This window comes from Ranitomeya variabilis, chromosome 2 (assembly GCF_051348905.1).
Source record: "Ranitomeya variabilis isolate aRanVar5 chromosome 2, aRanVar5.hap1, whole genome shotgun sequence".
NCBI classification, from domain to species: domain Eukaryota; kingdom Metazoa; phylum Chordata; class Amphibia; order Anura; family Dendrobatidae; genus Ranitomeya; species Ranitomeya variabilis.
Genome location: NC_135233.1, coordinates 425,526,210 through 425,545,467, shown reverse-complemented (window position 1 = coordinate 425,545,467; position 19,258 = coordinate 425,526,210). Strand labels below are relative to the sequence as shown.

General features: G+C 42.7%; 1 protein-coding gene across 6 annotated transcripts in view; it reads right to left on the bottom strand.

Annotated features, from left to right (window-relative positions):
* Positions 1-11,167: 11,167 nt before the first annotated feature.
* Positions 11,168-19,258, bottom strand: part of SPI1 (Spi-1 proto-oncogene) — a 64,515-nt gene continuing 56,424 nt past the window's right edge. For 2 of the 6 annotated variants that reach the window (XM_077286759.1, XM_077286758.1), the window contains 4 exons: positions 18,385-18,475; positions 16,990-17,180; positions 16,639-16,795; positions 11,168-16,136 (listed from right to left, as the gene is read on the bottom strand). In XM_077286759.1, coding sequence (XP_077142874.1) covers positions 15,820-16,136; positions 16,639-16,795; positions 16,990-17,180; positions 18,385-18,475 — 756 coding nt within the window. In that variant the 3' untranslated portion in view covers positions 11,168-15,819. Of the gene's footprint in view, positions 16,137-16,638; positions 16,796-16,989; positions 17,193-18,384; positions 18,476-19,258 lie in introns of all 6 variants that reach the window. The other 4 variants (XM_077286755.1, XM_077286757.1, XM_077286756.1 and 1 more) reach the window with 3 other exon arrangements.

Sequence of the window (19,258 nt, the reverse complement as noted above, 5' to 3'; positions counted from 1 at the left end):
GACATTGTTTTCTCGTGACATATTGTACTTCATGTTAGTCGTAAAATTTCTTCGATATAACTTGCGTTTATTTGTGAAAAAAACGAATATTTGGCGAAAATTTTGAAAATTTCGCAATTTTCCAACTTTGAATTTTTATGCCCTTAAATCACAGACATATGTCACACAAAATACTTAATAAATAACATTTCCCACATGTCTACTTTACATCAGCACAATTTTGGAACCAAAATTTTTTTTTGTGACGGAGTTATAAGGGTTAAAAGTTGACCAGCAATTTCTCATTTTTACAACACCATTTTTTTTTTAGGGACCACATCTCATTTGAAGTCATTTTGACGGGTCTATATGATAGAAAATACCCAAGTGTGACACCATTCTAAAAACTGCACCCCTCAAGGTACTCAAAACCACTTTCAAGAAGTTTATTAACCCTTCAGGTGTTTCACAGGAATTTTTGGAATGTTTAAATAAAAATGAACATTTAACTTTTTTTCACACAAAATTTATTTCAGCTCCAATTTGTTTTATTTTACCAAGGGTAACAGGAGAAAATAGACCCCAAAAGTTGTTGTACAATTTGTCCTGAGTACGCTGATACCCCATATGTGGGGGTAAACCACAGTTTGGGCGCATGGCAGAGCTTGGAAGCAAAGGAGCGCCATTTGACTTTTCAATGCAAAATTGACTGGAATTGAGATGGGACGCCATGTTGCATTTGGAGAGCCCCTGATGTGCCTAAACATTGAAACCCCTAACAAGTGACACCATTTTGGAAAGTAGACCCCCTAAGGAACTTATCTAGATGTGTGGTGAGCACTTTGACCCAACAAGTGCTTTACAGAAGTTTATAATGCAGAGCCGTAAAAATAAAAAATCATATTTTTTCACAAAAATGATCTTTTCACCCCCAATTTTTTATTTTCCCAAGGGTGAGAGAAGAATTTGGACCCCAAAAATTGTTGTGCAATTTGTCCTGAGTACGCTGATACCCCATATGTGGGTGTAAACCATTGTTTGGGCGCAGGGCAGAGCTCGGAAGGGAAGGAGCGCCATTTGACTTTTCAATGCAAAATTGACTGGAATTGAGATGGGACGCCATGTTGCATTTCGAGAGCCCTTGATGTGCCTAAACATTGAAACCCCTAACAAGTGACACCATTTTGGAAAGTAGACCCCCTAAGGAACTTATCTAGATGTGTGGTGAGCACTTTGACCCAACAAGTGCTTCACAGAAGTTTATAATGCAGAGCCGTAAAAATAAAAAATCATATTTTTTCACAAAAATGATCTTTTCACCCCCATTTTTTTATTTCCCCAAGGGTAAGAGAAGAAATTAGACCACAAAAGTTGTTGTGCAATTTGTCCTGAGTACGACGATACCCCATATGTGGGTGTAAACCATTGTTTGGGCGCATAGCAGAGCTCAGAAGGGAAGAAGCGCTATTTTACTTTTCAATGCAAAATTGACTGGAATTAAGATGGGATGCCATGTTGCGTTTGGAGAGCCCCTGATGTGCCTAAACATTAAACCCCCCCACAAGTGACACCATTTTGGAAAGTAGACCCCCTAAGGAACTTATCTAGATGTGTTTTGAGAGCTTTGAACCCCCAAGTGTTTCACTACAGTTTATAACGCAGAGCCGTGAAAATAATTTTTTTTTTTTTTTTCACAAAAATGATTTTTTAGCCCCCAGTTTTGTATTTTCACAAGGGTATCAGGATAAATTGGACCCCAAAAGTTGTTGTCCAATTTGTCTGGAGTACGCTGATACCCCATTTGTGGGGGGGGACCACTGTTTGGGCGCATGACAGAGCTCGGAAGGGAAGGAGCGCCATTTGGAATGCAGACTTAAATGGATTGGTCTGCAGGCGTCACGTTGCATTTGCAGAGCCCCTGATGTACCCAAACAGTACAAACCCCCCACAAGTGACCCCATATTGGAAACTAGACCCCCCAAGGAACTTATCTAGATGTGTTGTGAGAACTTTGAACCCCCAAGTGTTTCACTACAGTTTATAACGCAGAGCCGTGAAAATAATTTTTTTTTTTTTTTTTTCACAAAAATGAAATTTAGCCCCTAGTTTTGTATTTTCACAAGGGTATCAGGATAAATTGGACCCTAAAAGTTGTTGTCCAATTTGTCCTGAGTACGCTGATACCCCCTATGTGGGGGGGAACCACTGTTTGGGCGCATGACAGAGCTCGGAAGGGAAGGAGCGCCATTTGGAATGCAGACTTAAATGGATTGGTCTGCAGGCGTCACGTTGCATTTGCAGAGCCCCTGATGTACCCAAACAGTACAAACCCCCCACAAGTGACCCCATATTGGAAACTAGACCCCCCAAGGAACTTATCTAGATGTGTTGTGAGAACTTTGAACCCCCAAGTGTTTTACTACAGTTTATAACGCAGAGCCGTGAAAATAAAAATTATGTTTTTTTCACAAAAATGATTTTTTAGCCCCCAGTTTTGTATTTTCACAAGGGTATCAGGATAAATTGGACCCTAAAAGTTGTTGTCCAATTTGTCCTGAGTACGCTGATACCCCCTATGTGGGGGGGAACCACTGTTTGGGCGCATGACAGAGCTCGGAAGGGAAGGAGCGCCATTTGGAATGCAGACTTAAATGGACTGGTCTGCAGGCGTCACGTTGCATTTGCAGAGCCCCTGATGTACCCAAATAGTACAAACCCCCCACAAGTGACCCCATATTGGAAACTAGACCTCCCAAGGAACTTATCTAGATGTGTTGTGAGAACTTTGAACCCCCAAGTGTTTCACTACAGTTTACAACGCAGAGCCGTGAAAATAAAACATATTTTTTTTCCCACAAAAATGATTTTTAGCCCCCCAAATTTTTATTTTCCCAAGGATAACAAGAGAACTTGGACCCCAGAAGTTGTTGTTCAATTTGTCCCTAGTACGCTGATACCCCATATGTTGGGGTAAACCCCTTTTTGGACGCACGGGAGAGCTCGGAAGGGAAGGAGCACCGTTTTACTTTTTCAACGCAGAATTGGCTGGAATTGAGATTGGACGCCATGTCGCGTTTGGAGAGCCCCTGATGTGCCTGAACAGTGGAAACTCCCCAATTCTACCTGAAACCCTACCCCTAACCTCACCCCTAACCGTTTACTGAACATTTTCTGACAGTCATAAGTGCCACGTATATAAGTGCCACGTATTTCAGTGCCACGTATTTCAGTGCCACGTATTTCAGTGCCACGTATTTAAGTGCCACGTATTTAAGTGCCACGTATTTAAGTGCCACGTATTTAAGTGCCACGTATTTAAGTGCCACGTATTTCAGTGCCACGTATTTAAGTGCCACGTATTTAAGTGCCACGTATTTAAGTGCCACGTATTTAAGTGCCACGTATTTCAGTGCCACGTATTTCAGTGCCACGTATTTCAGTGCCACGTATTTAAGTGCCACGTATTTCAGTGCCACGATATTTCAGTGCCACGTATTTAAGTGCCACGTATTTAAGTGCCACGATATTTCAGTGCCACGTATTTCAGTGCCACGTATTTCAGGCACTGAAAAATACGTGGCACGTAAATACGTGGCACGTAAATACGTGGCACGTAAATACGTGGCACTGAAATACGTGGCACTGAAATACGTGGCACTGAAATACGTGGCACTTAAATACGTGGCACTTAAATACGTGGCACTTAAATACGTGGCACTTAAATACGTGGCCTCTGAAATATCGTGGCACTTATATACGTATATAAACGTATATTTCAGTGCCACGTATTTCAGTGCCACGTATTTCAGGTTAGGGGTAGGGTTAGGGGTAGGGTTAGGGTTTTTTGTTTTTTTCTTGTTTTCTTGTGTTTTTCTATAAAAACGCATGCGTTTTACCGCGTTTACATGCATTTTTTCACACGTGGTTTTTTAAAAAAACGCATGCAGATAAAAACGCAAGTGTGAAACCAGACTAAAAGACACTTTTTATAGCAAAAAAGTTTTTGCGTCTCCACATTTTGAGACCTAGAATTTTTCCACATTTTGGTCCACAGAGTCATGTGAGGTCTTGTTTTTTGCGGGACGAGTTGACGTTTTTATTGGTAACATTTTCGGACACGTGACCATTTTTTATCACTTTTTATTCCGATTTTTGTGAGGCAGAATAACCAAAAACCAGCTATTCATGAATTTCTTTTGGGAGAGGCGTTTATACCGTTCTGCGCTTGGTAAAATTGATAAAGCAGTTTTATTCGTCGGGTCAGTACGATTACAGCGATACCTCATTTATATCATTTTTTTATGTTTTGACGCTTTTATACGATAAAAACTATTTTATAGAAAAAATAATTATTTTGGCATCGCTTTATTCTGAGGACTATAACTTTTTTATTTTTTTGCTGATGATGCTGTATGGCGGCTCGTTTTTTGCGGGACAAGATGACGTTTTCAGCGGTACCATGGATATTTATATCCGTCTTTTTGATCGCGTGTTATTCCACTTTTTGTTCGGCGGTATGGTAATAAAGCGTTGTTTTTTGCCTCGTTTTTTTTTTTTTTTCTTACGGCGTTTACTGAAGGGGTTAACTAGTGGGGCAGTTTTATAGGTTGGGTCGGTACGGACGCGGCGATACTAAATATGTGTACTTTTATTGTTTTTGTTTGTTTTTTTTAGATAAAGAAATGTATTTATGGGAATAATATTTTTTTTTTTATTATTATTTATTTAGGAATTTTTTTTTATTTTTTTTACACATGTGGGAATTTTTTTTTTTACTTTTTTACTTTGTCCCAGGGGGGGACATTACAGATCGCTGATCTCACAGTGTGCACAGCACTCTGTGAGATCTCCGATCTCACTTACAGCCGTGCAGGCTGCAGCTTTCATCTGCAGCCTGCTCCGACCCGGAAGTGCTCCCTGCAGGACCCGGATACAGCCCCTCGGCCATTTTGGATCCGGGGCCTGCAGGGAGAAGACGTTCGGTACGAGGTGAGTACATCACCTTGTACCGATCGTCTCAGGGAAGCCCGCAGGGAGCCCCCTCCCTGCGCGATGCTTCCCTGCACCGCCGGCACATCGCGATCATGTTTGATCGCGGTGTGCCGGGGGTTAATGTGCCGGGGGCGGTCCGTGACCGCTCCTGGCACATAGTGCCGGATGTCAGCTGCGATATGCAGCCGACACCCGGCCGCGATCGGCCGCGCTCCCCCCGTGAGCGCGGCCGATCGCGTATGACGTACTATCCCGTCGGCGGTCATGGGGGCCCACCCCACCTCGACGGGATAGTACGTCAGATGTCGGGAAGGGGTTAATTACATCCAAACACAGTTGGTTCTAACCTCCTCTATAAATACAGGTTTTACCATTTTATTAGCCATAGGTAAGTGTTCACACTAGGCAGACAGGTTAGTTACCCATTCGATCTGAGATTACCTTGACGTTTGGTGAATGGGCTCACAACATTTGGCCAAATTTTGTGCTAAAAATCTCATGTGTTTTTTCATAAATTTCACAAGCCATTATGCTGTTCACATTTCATGTATTGCACATTTCCTTGCTTTAGCACAATAAACTTGAGTGCAGCCATTATCTATTTGCTATGTAAGACTTTTTGGTTATGCACCAGTTCAGACTAGATGGCTGTTCAGTCAGTTTTTCTATATTTACTATGTATTGCTTTTTCTGACTTGAACGCCCCGCCCTTCACCATGCTGTGATTTTAATTACATCCAAACACAGTTGGTTCTAACCTCCTCTATAAATACAGGCTTTACCATTTTATTAGCCATAGGTAAGTGTTCACACTAGGCAGACAGGTTAGTTACCCATTCGATCTGAGATTACCTTGACGTTTGGTGAATGGGCTCACAACATTTGGCCAAATTTTGTGCTAAAAATCTCATGTGTTTTTTCATAAATTTCACAAGCCATTATGCTGTTCACATTTCATGTATTGCACATTTCCTTGCTTTAGCACAATAAACTTGACTGTCAGGGCTGGTGAGGCAGCTGAAGAGAGGGGTCTCATTTGTATCGTTACTATATGGCTACATTTCCTTCCCAGCGTCACCCCAGACTGCGCCTGTCCTCTCACTTTCACACATTGCCAGGACAGGATGGAGAAGACAGGATCTAAGGAGGGGAATGGGGTCTTTGCATGCAATGTCTGGATCAGAATAGGCCATCAATCCGCAGAAATGTTTCCTGGATTTCTGTGGAGCAGACGGTCCATCCATGTGTATAAAAGACAGCGCTCTATGTACAATCCCTGGCTGCTCCGCGCACCAAACGGGGTGCCCCCCATAGACCAGCACACTGCTCTCCTGAAATACTCTGTGCTGCTGTCACCCTGCTCCCTCCACCATATATCTCCCAGAATCCTTGCTGCCTGCCATCCTCGGTGACTGTCTACTTGTCAGTACAAGGCTGCCGTCACACATTCAGTATTTGGTCAGTATTTTACCTCAGTATTTGTAAGCCAAAACCAGGAGTGGGTGATAAATGCAGAAGTGGTGCATATGTTTCTATTATACTTTTCCTCTAATTGCTCCACTCCTGGTTTTGGCTTACACATACTGAGGTAAAATACTGACCAAATACTGATAGTGTGACGGCAGCCTTACTCTGCAGTCACCAACAAAATGGCTGCTCACTGTGTTCCTGAATATCATCCTCTCTTATCCCTTAGCAAACACCCAGAAGGGGAGGAGAGGAGACATCACACCCATGTCAGCAGACTCCGCCCATAATTACTGCAGTGCAGTAATGTGAGCTAGTTGTACACTAGGTTTTTCTGAAATTTCAGCAGCTGCTCCCCCTAGTGTTTAAAAGTGGAAATTCCAAAACTTTTCAAATTATTTTTCATATTTTACTAAATTATAAACAAATGATAATATTTTTTAAGAAAATTTAAACATTAATTCTTTACATTTTTACAATTGCTGTAAAAAAAAAAAAATTTGATGGCACCTTCCCTTTAAGTGGGAGAGATTTTAGAAGTATTTCAGAGTGAATGATGAGTTCAGGCGGCAGGAGGGTGGTGGAGGAGAATTAACTTGTAAATGGAGAAATAAGCAGATTTGTCCGATAAGATATATTACAACGTTTCTTATATTTTCGTGTTCTTTTCATTTATGCAAAGTTTGCTGAAATGATAGCGATCATATAAAATTACTATCTGTAACAATGAGAATGGTAGAGTGGTCCCTGCCCTACAATGAATGGGGTCGTGAAGGAAATGCCAGCTTTTTATGTATTCCTGTCTGGTAAATAAATGATTACCATAGAATGAGTAAAGGCCCCGTCTCACATAGCGAGATCGCTAGCGAGATCGCTGCTGAGTCACAAGTTTTGTGACGCAACAGCGACCTCAGTAGCGATCTCGCTATGTGTGACACGTACCAGCGATCAGGCCCCTGCTGCGAGATCGCTGGTCGTGTCAGAATGGCCTGGACCTTTTTTTGGTCGTTGAGGTCCCGCTGACATCGCTGAATCGGTGTGTGTGACACCGATCCAGCGATGTCTTCACTGGTAACCAGGGTAAACATCGGGTTACTAAGCGCAGGGCCGCGCTTAGTAACCCGATGTTTACCCTGGTTACCAGCGTAAATGTAAAAAAAAAAAAAACAGTACATACTCACCATCTGTTGCCCGTCAGGTCCCTTGGCGTCTGCTTCCTGCTCTGACTGAGCCGCCGTAAAGTGAGAGCACAGCAGTGACGTCACCGCTGCGCTCTGCTCTCACTGTACGGCGGCTCAGTCAGAGCAGGAAGCTGGTAACCAGGGTAAACATCGGGTTACTAAGCGCGGCCCTGCGCTTAGTAACCCGATGTTTACCCTGGTTACCCGGGTGCTGCAGGGGGACTTCGGCATCGTTGAAGACAGTTTCAACGATGCCGAAGTCGTTCCCCTGATAGTTGGTCGCTGGAGAGAGCTGTCTGTGTGACAGCTCCCCAGCGACCACACAGCGACGCTGCTGCGATCAGCATCGTTGTCTGTATCGCTGCAGCGTCGCTGTGTGAGACGGGGCCTTAAGAAACTGTTTGCAAGTGATGGTTGGGGGGTCTACTGTTAGCCACAGCTGTCTTCTTTTATTGTTCTGAGGTCAGGCGGTCACACACCATGAAGTCTGCTAGGCACGGAGGGTTCATCAAGGTATAAGCATGGACACGAGAAGGGCAAAGTAAGAATTCTCCACTTTGAAAAATGACCCCTAGTTTCACATTTGTATATTGGAGGACATGCCATTTAGTACATGTAACGGAAAAAATGTCCTCATGTGTTACCCCAGACCAAGGTGATGTTCCCAATTCAGCAAAATGGTTGGAATGGTGAACGAAATTCTATCTGCCTGTTGTAAAATTTAATTTCATCTCACATTCCACTTTCACTCCCCTTTTGGCCTCCAATCTTCGTGGCCACTCATGAGTCTTCATACCTCTTCTGTCACTAGGTCTCAAAGGGTCTCCATTAGTGGCATTAAAGAATTTTTTTTCTATTATGACCCTCTTTATAGAGTTCTTTGTGACTACCATAATCGAAAGGACAACCCAACCCTTGACCCTTAATAGTTTTGAGAAAATTGTCCCCACGTATCTGGTCTGTTTTTGCTCTTTACTCCTGTTAACATCTGTCCCTAGTGCCCCCTACAGCCATTACCACCTGCTCGGAAGGACACTTGGGTTCCACTTGTACTGTCACACAGTGGAGTAGATTCTGGGAAATTGAGGGCAAAAGCTCTGTCAACACCATGCTAGAGAAGTACTTTAAGGTGCCGCTATGATGGTTATTAGTCCCAATGCATATAGCCCCTTGGATCTCTATTTTCTCCCATACATGGTTTTGAGGATGACTTGAGCGTGGTGACAAGTGACACACCTGGTGGACCTGCACAGAAAGGACCTGAGCTTGCTACCTCATTGACACAGTCACAGGTCAGATCTGGTCTTTGGTAAGTTGCGACAGCTCAGTCTTTGTTACTCGTACTGTCGGTACTCCAGGTGCTCCGGGTTGCTGACATAATCTCTTTGCTGACACGTTTTCGGCTCTCCTGCAGACTTCCAAGCTGACTGCCTTACTCCTTGTTCTCTTTTAATATTGGATTACCCAAATGTAACCATTACTCTGTCCCTCCACTACTGCATCCTTTTGCCAGTTTCTGACCGGTATACCCTAGAACAAGCCAGATTAGTATATTGGGACAGCTCGGGGCAGCCACAGGAGGTCAGCATGAGGTCCTCAATGCACATGGTGGCTCAGAGGATGCTCTGCATGGTGAATTAAGGCCTTAGCTGCATTAACCATGTGCCAAAGAAGAGACTTTTTATACTATAAGAGATGCCATGATGATGTAAAAAGAACAAGGCTGGACGGTACTTTCCTCTTATCCAGACATCGGTTGTCCTTGGCACTGCATCTCCTCAGCCACATTGTGATGTCCATCCATTCTTCTGCCCGGGGTCCTTCCAGGATCACCATGGCTTATATCACTTACAAAGGCCACAAATGCCGAGACGAGGGGCAGGCAGGCGTGCCATCTGGTAAATAGTTGTAGTGGGAAAAATGGGTGACTCTTAAATTACAAATGCAAATACATTATAGGAACTGACGACAGCAAAAAACTGTGAGCTGGAAGTGTGGCATTAGAAGAAAAAACAGGTGGGCACCAGGACACCCAAAAATATTCAAGAACAGACTGCAAAATTGAAAAAAAGGCTTTTAAGAGTAAAGGGCAAAGCAATCAGTATTTTCCAAAAGCCTCAAAATATTGTAAAACCCTTTTAATTTCTGTTCAGCGGAATTGCAGGAAGATTTGATGATTCTACAGATGGACACTAAAACAAGGCCGTACAGAACGGTGAACCCAAATCTGGGGCCATGATACAGAATCTGACCTAGGACTGAATATTCAATCCCACCGTTATATTGTAGATTAGTAGAGGATCACTTTCATTCCCGATGTGTAGTGCAGACAATATAACTCATGAGCTTCTGCTTTTAGCTACCCCCTGCCTTTACACCGAGGGTCAGAATCGGAGTACATGGGGGTCCCGCAATGGGCTCCACAGCTGAGCCTATCGCAGGACCCACTGAGTTTATATGGTCCAGCTAAAGACAACCCTCTTTGAGGGTAACAGTCGAAAGCGTTCTGTAAGTCTTTATTTATGATATAGCCAAAGGGGCAATATAATAGAAGAATTTACAAAAAATGCTGCTGGATGATGGGCCTTCAAATCATCTCTTAGCGCAGATGGAAATGTACAACTTGTCATAAGCAGGAGAACATTTCTGCTGTAATTTATACCACTTTTGCTGCGTAAGTTATAGTAAATGTGCTAGACAATGCCCCTTCCGCTATGCTCTGACCACTTTACGCCAGCTCCGCTAACGTTTTGCAAAACTGACAAAAGTTTCAAAAACTTTGTACAACTATTCAAGGGCCTTTTAATTTTATTTTCTGTCTTAAAATGTTTTATGAATCAATCTCATATTATTTACTAAGAGACCCTCACCCATTCAGCTTCTTTAAAGGTGAAAATGGGCCCCCCCTGTCAGTCGCTGAGCCCCGAGCAGATGCTTCCATGGTAGCTAAACATCTTGGAATAAGGCAATCTCAGACTTAGCAAAGCCAAAGTCGGGGTTAAAGCTGCTCTTATGTCCACTTATCCTTATGAACATGGACTAAACAAGATTTTACCAGAAAAAGCGCCACTCAGGCATACAGGCAGTGTCTGGTATTGCAAATCAGCCCTATGCACTTGTACAACGATATGCTACAACACCAGAAACAGCTCTATACAAAAAGAGAAAAACTCAAAACTGAAAACTATCATTTTTTAATATTTAGGACGTTTTTGCCATCCATTTCCATCTCAGTCCACACATCTTGCCAGTTGGACCCTGGAAAAGATACCGGAAAATTGTCACAGTGGTTTATATAGATCTATGGGTGATGCTTAAAAACTTGTCGGTGAATCACAGACTGACCACCGCTCGCTGTTGCCATGTCGGAGAATAATAATGACATGTGGGTGGTAGGGAAATTGCTTAATGTGCTCAAAATTTCCAGATGTCTCAAGAAGGATTGTGAAAGATCCAGACCCTGTGCAAACATCGCAACCTCAAGTCGTCACGTCTGCGGAACATACTGCCTCGTATGCAGCTACAACACCCCCCATATTCTATGCATTGTGAGACGGAATTGTATAACCATTAACCCCTTAAAGATTGACCCCAGTTTTTTTAATTTTGCATCATCCTATTTGGAGAACTGGTCATTTTTCAATTGCACCATAAAGGGGTACATACCATATAACTTATTGATAAACTTTTAATTAACTATTTGTGCAGCGATTGTGCCTTTTTTTGCTTTCTAAATTCACGCCATGCGCCGCGTGTCATAAATAACTTGTTACAGTTATTCTTCGGGTCAGTACAATTTCGGTGATACCAGATATGTGTAGTTTTCATTCCATTTGCTACCTTTCTAAATAATAGCAAGTTATAGAAAAATGAAATTTTGGGGAGAGCCAGAACTTTTTCCGTATTTTGTTTTTCTTTTCTTTTGTTTATTTTTTTTCTGTGGGACGCCTCATATCACTTATTTTTTCAGCTTTTAGCAGGGTAAAAAATTAGAAAGTCTACAATTTAATCACTCAGGCTTGGACTGGCCCACCAGAGAACAGGATAATCCTCTGGTGGGCCACCCCTCTCCTATATGAGCAGTACTTGGCACTATATACTTGAATCACTATGTACAGACAAAGGCAGCATCTTATTCATTTACAATCTATCCAGTTCATTATATCAATTTTTGATTGAGGATAATGTCACATTATTTTTATTATTATTTATTATAGCATTTAGTTGAAAGGGGGGTCCTAGAGTTGGCTACTGGTGGGCCGTTGGCATCCCAGTCCGATCTTGCCTTCATCATATGGTTTAAAAATGCATTAAGTTTATTAAATAGATCATGATGCAATGACTTTTTTTTTTTTTTTTTAACAGTTTTGCAAAGTAAAAACAATTTTTATAGAAATACTTGATTTTTAATGTAACAGTGAACATTTTTTTAATAAACTTTATCAGCTGTAATTCAATTATTGAATGTAGTCCTTCTAGGGAAGTTCACAATGCAATCTGCTGATATGATGCGCTGGATTATTCTGCATCCTAAAGGAGTACTGCTTGTCAATCATTCTATAATAAAGCCAGACCCCACTGATGGCGCTTGCGCTGCTCCTGTGCCATCCAATGGATGCTACATACATCTGGAAATACTGTGACATCTGTATGTAGGCAGGGGTATGCAGTCAGCTCCTGCGCTCCCCCTAGTGGTGGTGGCAGACCACCAGAAATGTATAAGCTTAGGCTATACAGGGAGACTTTGGTGTCAGTAAAATTAAGTAAGACATATTAAGAAATCTATCATTTTGGATAAATTCAGGTTAACAAAGAATTAAACTTAATGGTGATAAAGAGTCAAAAAGTTACTATGGAAAGTTATAACCTCAGTTTATAAAAGGAGGAGCTTTTAGGATGTGATGTAAATGAGCTATGTGAATTATGATAGTCTATAAATCTAGAAGTCCTTTATGTCCATCATTGCTATCTAGCAAAGGCTTCCAGTGCTGGAAACCTTTGCAGGATGGGTACCATATTGACCCCTCCTGAAGTGAAAAGGCAAAACTGCAGGAGGGGTCGATATGGTACCCATCCTAAAAGTGACAGTTAATATCTGCAGGGACTGGATGGATCCACAACCCCAGCCTTTCCAACCAGTCAAAATCGAGTCTTCCATTTGTAGCTGAAGAGGGAGTATAGCGAGATGAGAAGCTTCCTAGGTTAGTTGGGAATCTGAAGCGGTCTTGACTCTTGCTGTACATATGGAAGAAAAACTATAAGAAGACCATGTGGTTGGTGGCCTATGGATGCTAGTGATAGGGCACCTTCTCCAGTGGTCAATGGTTTTATAAAAATGCCAAAATGCCAGTGAGGTGTTTTTACTAATTATTTGTGTAGGAAACAGAATGACAATTTTTCGCAGCATTCTAACTTTTTGGCTTCTCTGATCATAACCGTCAATGACTTGAGATATAGGTGAGAGTAATTTCAAGTGAAATCTTCTACTAAAGTCCTCACGTTACAATATACTAAGAGATATTAGCGATGAGCAAAGTGATTCCCAGGACAGTATTAAGAGGAGCATAGAGTCTAGATCAGTGAAGTAATTATGCCCCTCTCCTGAAGGTAAACTAATCAAATTTGCAAACGATGCAAAGCTAGGAGGGACAGCTAAGGGTACCGTCTCACAGTGGCACTTTTGTCGCTACGACGGCACGATCCGTGACGTTCCAGCGATATCCATACGATATCACTGTGTCTGACACGCAGCAGCGATCAGGGACCCTGCTGAGAATCGTACGTCGTAGCAGATCGTTTGGAACTTTATTTCGTCGCTGGATCTCCCGCTGTCATCGCTGCATCGGTGTGTGTGACACCGATCCAGCGATGCGTTCGCTTGTAACCAGGGTAAGCATCGGGTTACTAAGCGCAGGGCCGCGTGACGTCACCGCTGTGCTCTGCTTTCACTTTACGGCCGGCAGTCAGTCAGTGCGGGAAGCGGACGGCAGGGGACCTGACGGACACCGGAATGTGAGTATGTACGGTTTTTTTTTTTTTACATTTACGATGGTAACCAGGGTAAACATTGGGTTACTAAGCGCGGCCCTGCGCTTAGTAACCCGATGTTTACCCTGGTTACCCAGGGACCTCGACATCGCTGGTCGCTGGAGAGCTGTCTGTGTGACAGCTCCCCAGCGACCACACAACGACTTACCAACGATCACGGCCAAGTCGTATCGCTGGTCGTGATCGTTGGTAAATCGTTTTGTGTAACGGTACCCTAACACTACATAAGACAAAGGAAGGATTCAGAAGGATTTAGATAAGCTTGAACAATGGGCAGCGACTAATAGAATGGTATTTAACAGGGAGAAATGCAAGATTCTACATTTGGGAAAGAAAAACGAAAACTACATCTATACAATTGGAGGAATAGAACTAAGCAACAGCACGTGTGAGAAACACTTGGGCATAGTAATAGATCACAGGCTGCACATGAATCAACAGTGTGATGCAGCAGCAAAAAAGGCAAACACAGTTCTAGGATGTATTAAGAGAAGCATAGTGTCTAGATCACGTGAAGTAATTATCCCCCTCTGCTCCTCCTTGGTCAGGCCTCATCTGGAAAACTGGGTCCAGTTCTGAGCACCACATTTTATAAAAGACATTGAAAAACTGGAGCAAATTCAGAGAAGAGAGACCACGATGGTGAGCGGACAGCAAAGTATGTCCTATGAGGAACGGTTAAAGGATCTGGGAATGAGACTTAATAGCTGTCTACAAATATCTGAAGGGCTGTCACAGTGTAGTGGGATGATCATTATTCTCATTTACACATGGAAACACGAGAAGCAATGGAATCAAACTGAAAGGGAGAAGATACAGATTAGATATGAGGAAAAAACTTTTTGACAGTGAGGGTGATCAATGAGTGGAACAGGTGGCCACGAGAGGTGGTGAGTACCCCTTCAACGGAAGTCTTCACACAGAGGCTGGACAGACATCGGTCTGAGATGGTTTAGTGACTCCTCCATTGAGCAGGGGATTGGACACGATGACCCTGGAGGTCCCTTCCAACTCTAACATTCTATGATTCTATGACACCGGTTCAGTGGCCATGTTGATAGTCCATAGGGTGCCAGACCAGAGCCCTGCAAACCTCCTCCTAACTACTCTTCTTCTGATTAGTAACCCTGGCGATATTTCATGCATGTTTCATGCCACAACGTTTACATGGTACCAGATCTCCTGATCAAAAGAAAAACAAGGGATGCCAGAAGGTAGGAGAAGATTCAATGGGGGGCTACAGAATACTGACATGGTTCCTGGCCAGGGTCCTGAGAATCATTTTCTTTGACTCTAATATAAATGATAAAATCCAATCATCTAACCCCACAGAGACATTGGAGCGTCTTGTCCTCTTTGTATATCCAGAAGACCTGTCCATCAAACCGTGACACGTCAGCGGCTGCAAGAGGTGTACACATCTGTTGTAACTTCCTTTGGCTTTTTCAGAATGGTGAAGTAATTATTTTTATGGCAAGAGATGTTACGAGAGAGATACAAGCAACGTTTAAGAACAGCGTCTACAGCAATGACATTTTAACGTCTATTCGTTATCTTATTGGAAGTAAAAAATGGCCACAGTTATACGGCTGGTGCCTGGAGTCAAAGCCCAAGGAAGCCTCATGGGACTTGTCAGGTCGGGGATAAATTAAGGCATCTCTCAGAAGACCCCAACGAGCAGAACTGCAGGAGTTAACTCAAAAGATGAAATCCTCTCCTGACATCATCCACATGCTGACATATGTGACAAAACTGCAAACTGAACATGCAAATAAACCTGAAATCTTTATATTATGTCCCCAAATATCACAATTTTTGATAAAGCTTTCTCTTTCGAGCAATTAAAAATATTTTATTAACACTGAGAAAAAATTTGTTCTGATATTTTTGGTTTCTTGCGTGAGATATTGTACATGGTAATATTTGTAATAATGCTGAAATCTGGATCTTCTGATATTCGGAATGTCACCACCTTCTCCGGTCTCGCACCCTTTTTTTCTACGGCACGGTAACACTCGCCAGCCAAATAAAAAAAATAATTACTATAATATTAATATTTACAAAGGAATGTTACTTTTACATATAGAGTCTTTCGTACCAAAGGATTGGTGAAGAGCCTCTCCGTGCCGTGGATGGAGTAGACGTATGGATCTTAATGATGGAAGTGCTTCCTCCCGCTGTACATCTTGAGCAGAACCTCGCCACTGAACTGATATGTCAACTTCTTCTTGACCTTCCTGACTTCTCCCGTCTTGCCGTAGTTGCGCAATGCCCTGGCCATTTTCTGATAAGTCATCTTCTTGCGGTTGCCTTTTTGAATACCCCAACGATGGGCAAGAGCTTCTTTGTGCTTGGAGGAAAATTGGAAGGTTCCTTTGTCTTTATCCACCCACCAAATGCTATCCTTCATGTCTCCATTGTGCAGTAGCTCTAGAAGGAACTGGTATAGACGGATCTTCTTCTTACTTCCTGCAAATAGAAGATGAAAGGTTCTAAGAAAACAGTATTGGAGAAACCTAGAGAGATTATTCCTCAAAGAGGATAAGTGATAAATGTATGATCTGCTGGGGTTTTACCACTGGGATCTGCACCAATTCCGAGAACGAGGTCTCAATGTTTGAAGTGAATGGAGTGGTAGTGCACATGCGCCAATGTGTTCACTTTCATGAGTCTATAGGTGCCGTAGTGTGCATGTCTGACCATTGCTCCTGTAGACCATTACTAGAGTAGTGGTCACGTCACTCCAGTCACACAAGAACCCCATCTTTGGAGGTCCTAACAGTCAGACACACACCTGTCACATATTTGTCATCTATGCTGTCGTTGGGCGATAAATGTTGTTCATGGGATAACCCGTATAGGTTGGACTTTGAGAACTTTCCATTGTTGGAAGCCAATAGAAGTGGACAATACATTTATGACTCCAAACCACTACTGTGTACAGAAGAGAGAGCAGAAAGGAGATCCTGACCTGATTCTCCAAGAAGCATCCCATAACTAGTGTCTCGTGGATCCATCTCTCCATCTGACACTTCCAAAGGAGGGCTTTGCCTTTCATGGTCATCTTCTTCTGAGCTGGGGGGCGCAGGTGATGGGTATGGCAGACAAATGCGGGGAAGATAGGACACCTTGAAGAGAACAAAAATATACAGTCCCCGTGATATATTGGCAAGGGTAAGCTTCACATTTAAGGCAGTTCTCCTGAAAAAGTACTACAAAAACAATGAAACAAAAAGTGAAATTCCCATTTTTCCTGGAGCCTCCTAGAAGTTGATATAACCAGAGCTGGCAATAGCTTTGTGGCATGGTCGCGATTGCATACCTGGTGGGTCAGTGGTAAGTGCGAATGCGCTGCCGTCATTGTAGGATCCAGGACCTGCATTTGTTCAATCTCCATGTGTCGGTACAAATGCTGCAGCTGGGGGGGTTGAACACTTTGCAGTTCTGTGAGCTGTGAATCAGGGAATCCATCAAGATCTCCATGTATGTGCGGGGGGTATTCCCAGTAATGTTCTAGGATGGAAGCTAAGGCAGGATTAGTCATCAGTTATTTCATATGTTGTTTTCTTGGTCTTTCTTCCTATTTTTATGTTTTTATGTTCTTTCTTTTGCGAATTAATGATATTTAAAGATTATAGACACCTTTTTCCTAGAAGCAACAGACAGTTTGTACCGGGCATATCAGAGTGTTTAGAGAGTAGAGTGAGAAAGCATTTATATTCTCAGGGATGGCAGAGAAAACACAAAGAACGCATCACTCCACTGAAGACAGCAGCATCCTGCATACAAAGACCTAACATCCAGCCTGTATTACTGGAATAGATACACAGACTTCAAATCCAGCCTGTATTACTGGAAGGACACACAAACCTGATATCCAGCCTGTATTACTGAGAGGACATGCAGGGCCCACATCCAGCCTGTATTACAGGGAGGACATGCAGACCTCACATACAGCCTGTATTATTGAGAGGACACGCAAATCTCACATCCAGCCTGTATTACTGGGAGGACACACAGACCTCACATAAAGCCTGTATTACTGAGAGGACACGCAGACCTCACATCCAGCTGTATTACTGGAAGGAAGCACAGGCCCCAAATCCAGCCTGTATTACAGGGAGGACACACAGATCTCACATCCAGCCTGTATTACTGGGAGGCCACGCAGACCTCACATCCAACCTTTGTTACTGAAAGGACACGCAGACCTCACATACAGCATGTGTTACTGTGGGGAGCACAAATTTCATGTCCATCCTGTATTATTACTATGGGAAAATGTTCTCAAAAGAAAAGTCTTAAACTCAAAGCAATTAGTAAACTGAATATCAAGAGTCTGACAATGAAGAAATGACAATTGCTGAATGTAACTTAGAAAAACTTTTTAAATCAAAGGCAACCAATAACATAGATGAAAAAATCATTTTCAATGTCAGCGATGTCCACAGCATTTAAAGAAAAAGTGCAGAATAAAAACAAACAAAAAAAAAAAAACATAGCTGCTTTTTCCTAGACGAAGCACCACACCTGTTCACTGTTCATTATATGAGGACAGGGCCAAGCTGCAGTTCCATATGCACAACTATTACTATATGAAAACTATACTAGAAAATCCATCCAAAAATGCAACATTTCTCTATTTCTTTGTTTGTTCTTGTTTTCTTTGATATATCCAGATCAACGCCTTCATTTTCGCAACTTATGCAATAATTACCATGGCTTTCACTGTCACTGAGGTACTGGTAATATTCAGGGGGTGGACGGTACACCTCCGGCTCATAGGGAACCAGCTCTTCCGGATGAGTCTGAAAGAGAAAGATGAAAAAGAGTTAATAAAGGTCATAAATGGATGACAAAGGCGTCAGATGCCCTCAGATTGGCCACTGCTCCTATGATTCTGGTATGTGAGGCTTCCCAGTAAAGTCTCAAAGTCAGACTTTCCACTAGCTGATTGCGGTCGACTCTTATAGGAGGCTTCATCCCAAAATTCCTACTCTGTTGGCGAACCAGAATAGTTTAGGGCTACGTACCAAATTGTCCTTCTGAACTGGGTGCCGACAAGAGAAGAAGACTACGCAGGATGTTTGGGAAGCCAGCATGCATCACAAATCTGCGATAAATGGGAATAACTGACCATACCAGAAATGTTATGCTGGGGAGGTCTGTAGACGGTGAACTGGATCATATCAGCCACAGGGGATAAATAGATTAAAGGGGCAGACGAGAGCAGAAATCACAACGCAGCTCCATTCTACCACCACCAGCAGAAGAGTCCATGCGAATCTCTCCCCTTCCCAGGGTAGAAGGACTCAGAAATTCTAGTATTGCTAATATTATAGGATCTATCAACAGCCAGAGCACTTACAGGGCACCCACCACCAACGTGGAAAAGCAATAGGTCCGACCAGATTTCCCAGCTTCCATCCTCAGCTTTCTCTATGGCACATATATTCTTGTTTTGTTGGACTTATCTATTTAGTAGCATTTCTGAACTCTTTCCTAAAGCTCTCATGCATGTACCATGAATAATAGGGCGCACGTTTTACTCCTTTTAGCCATGTTCTCTTTTTTGGATACTTTATAAATGT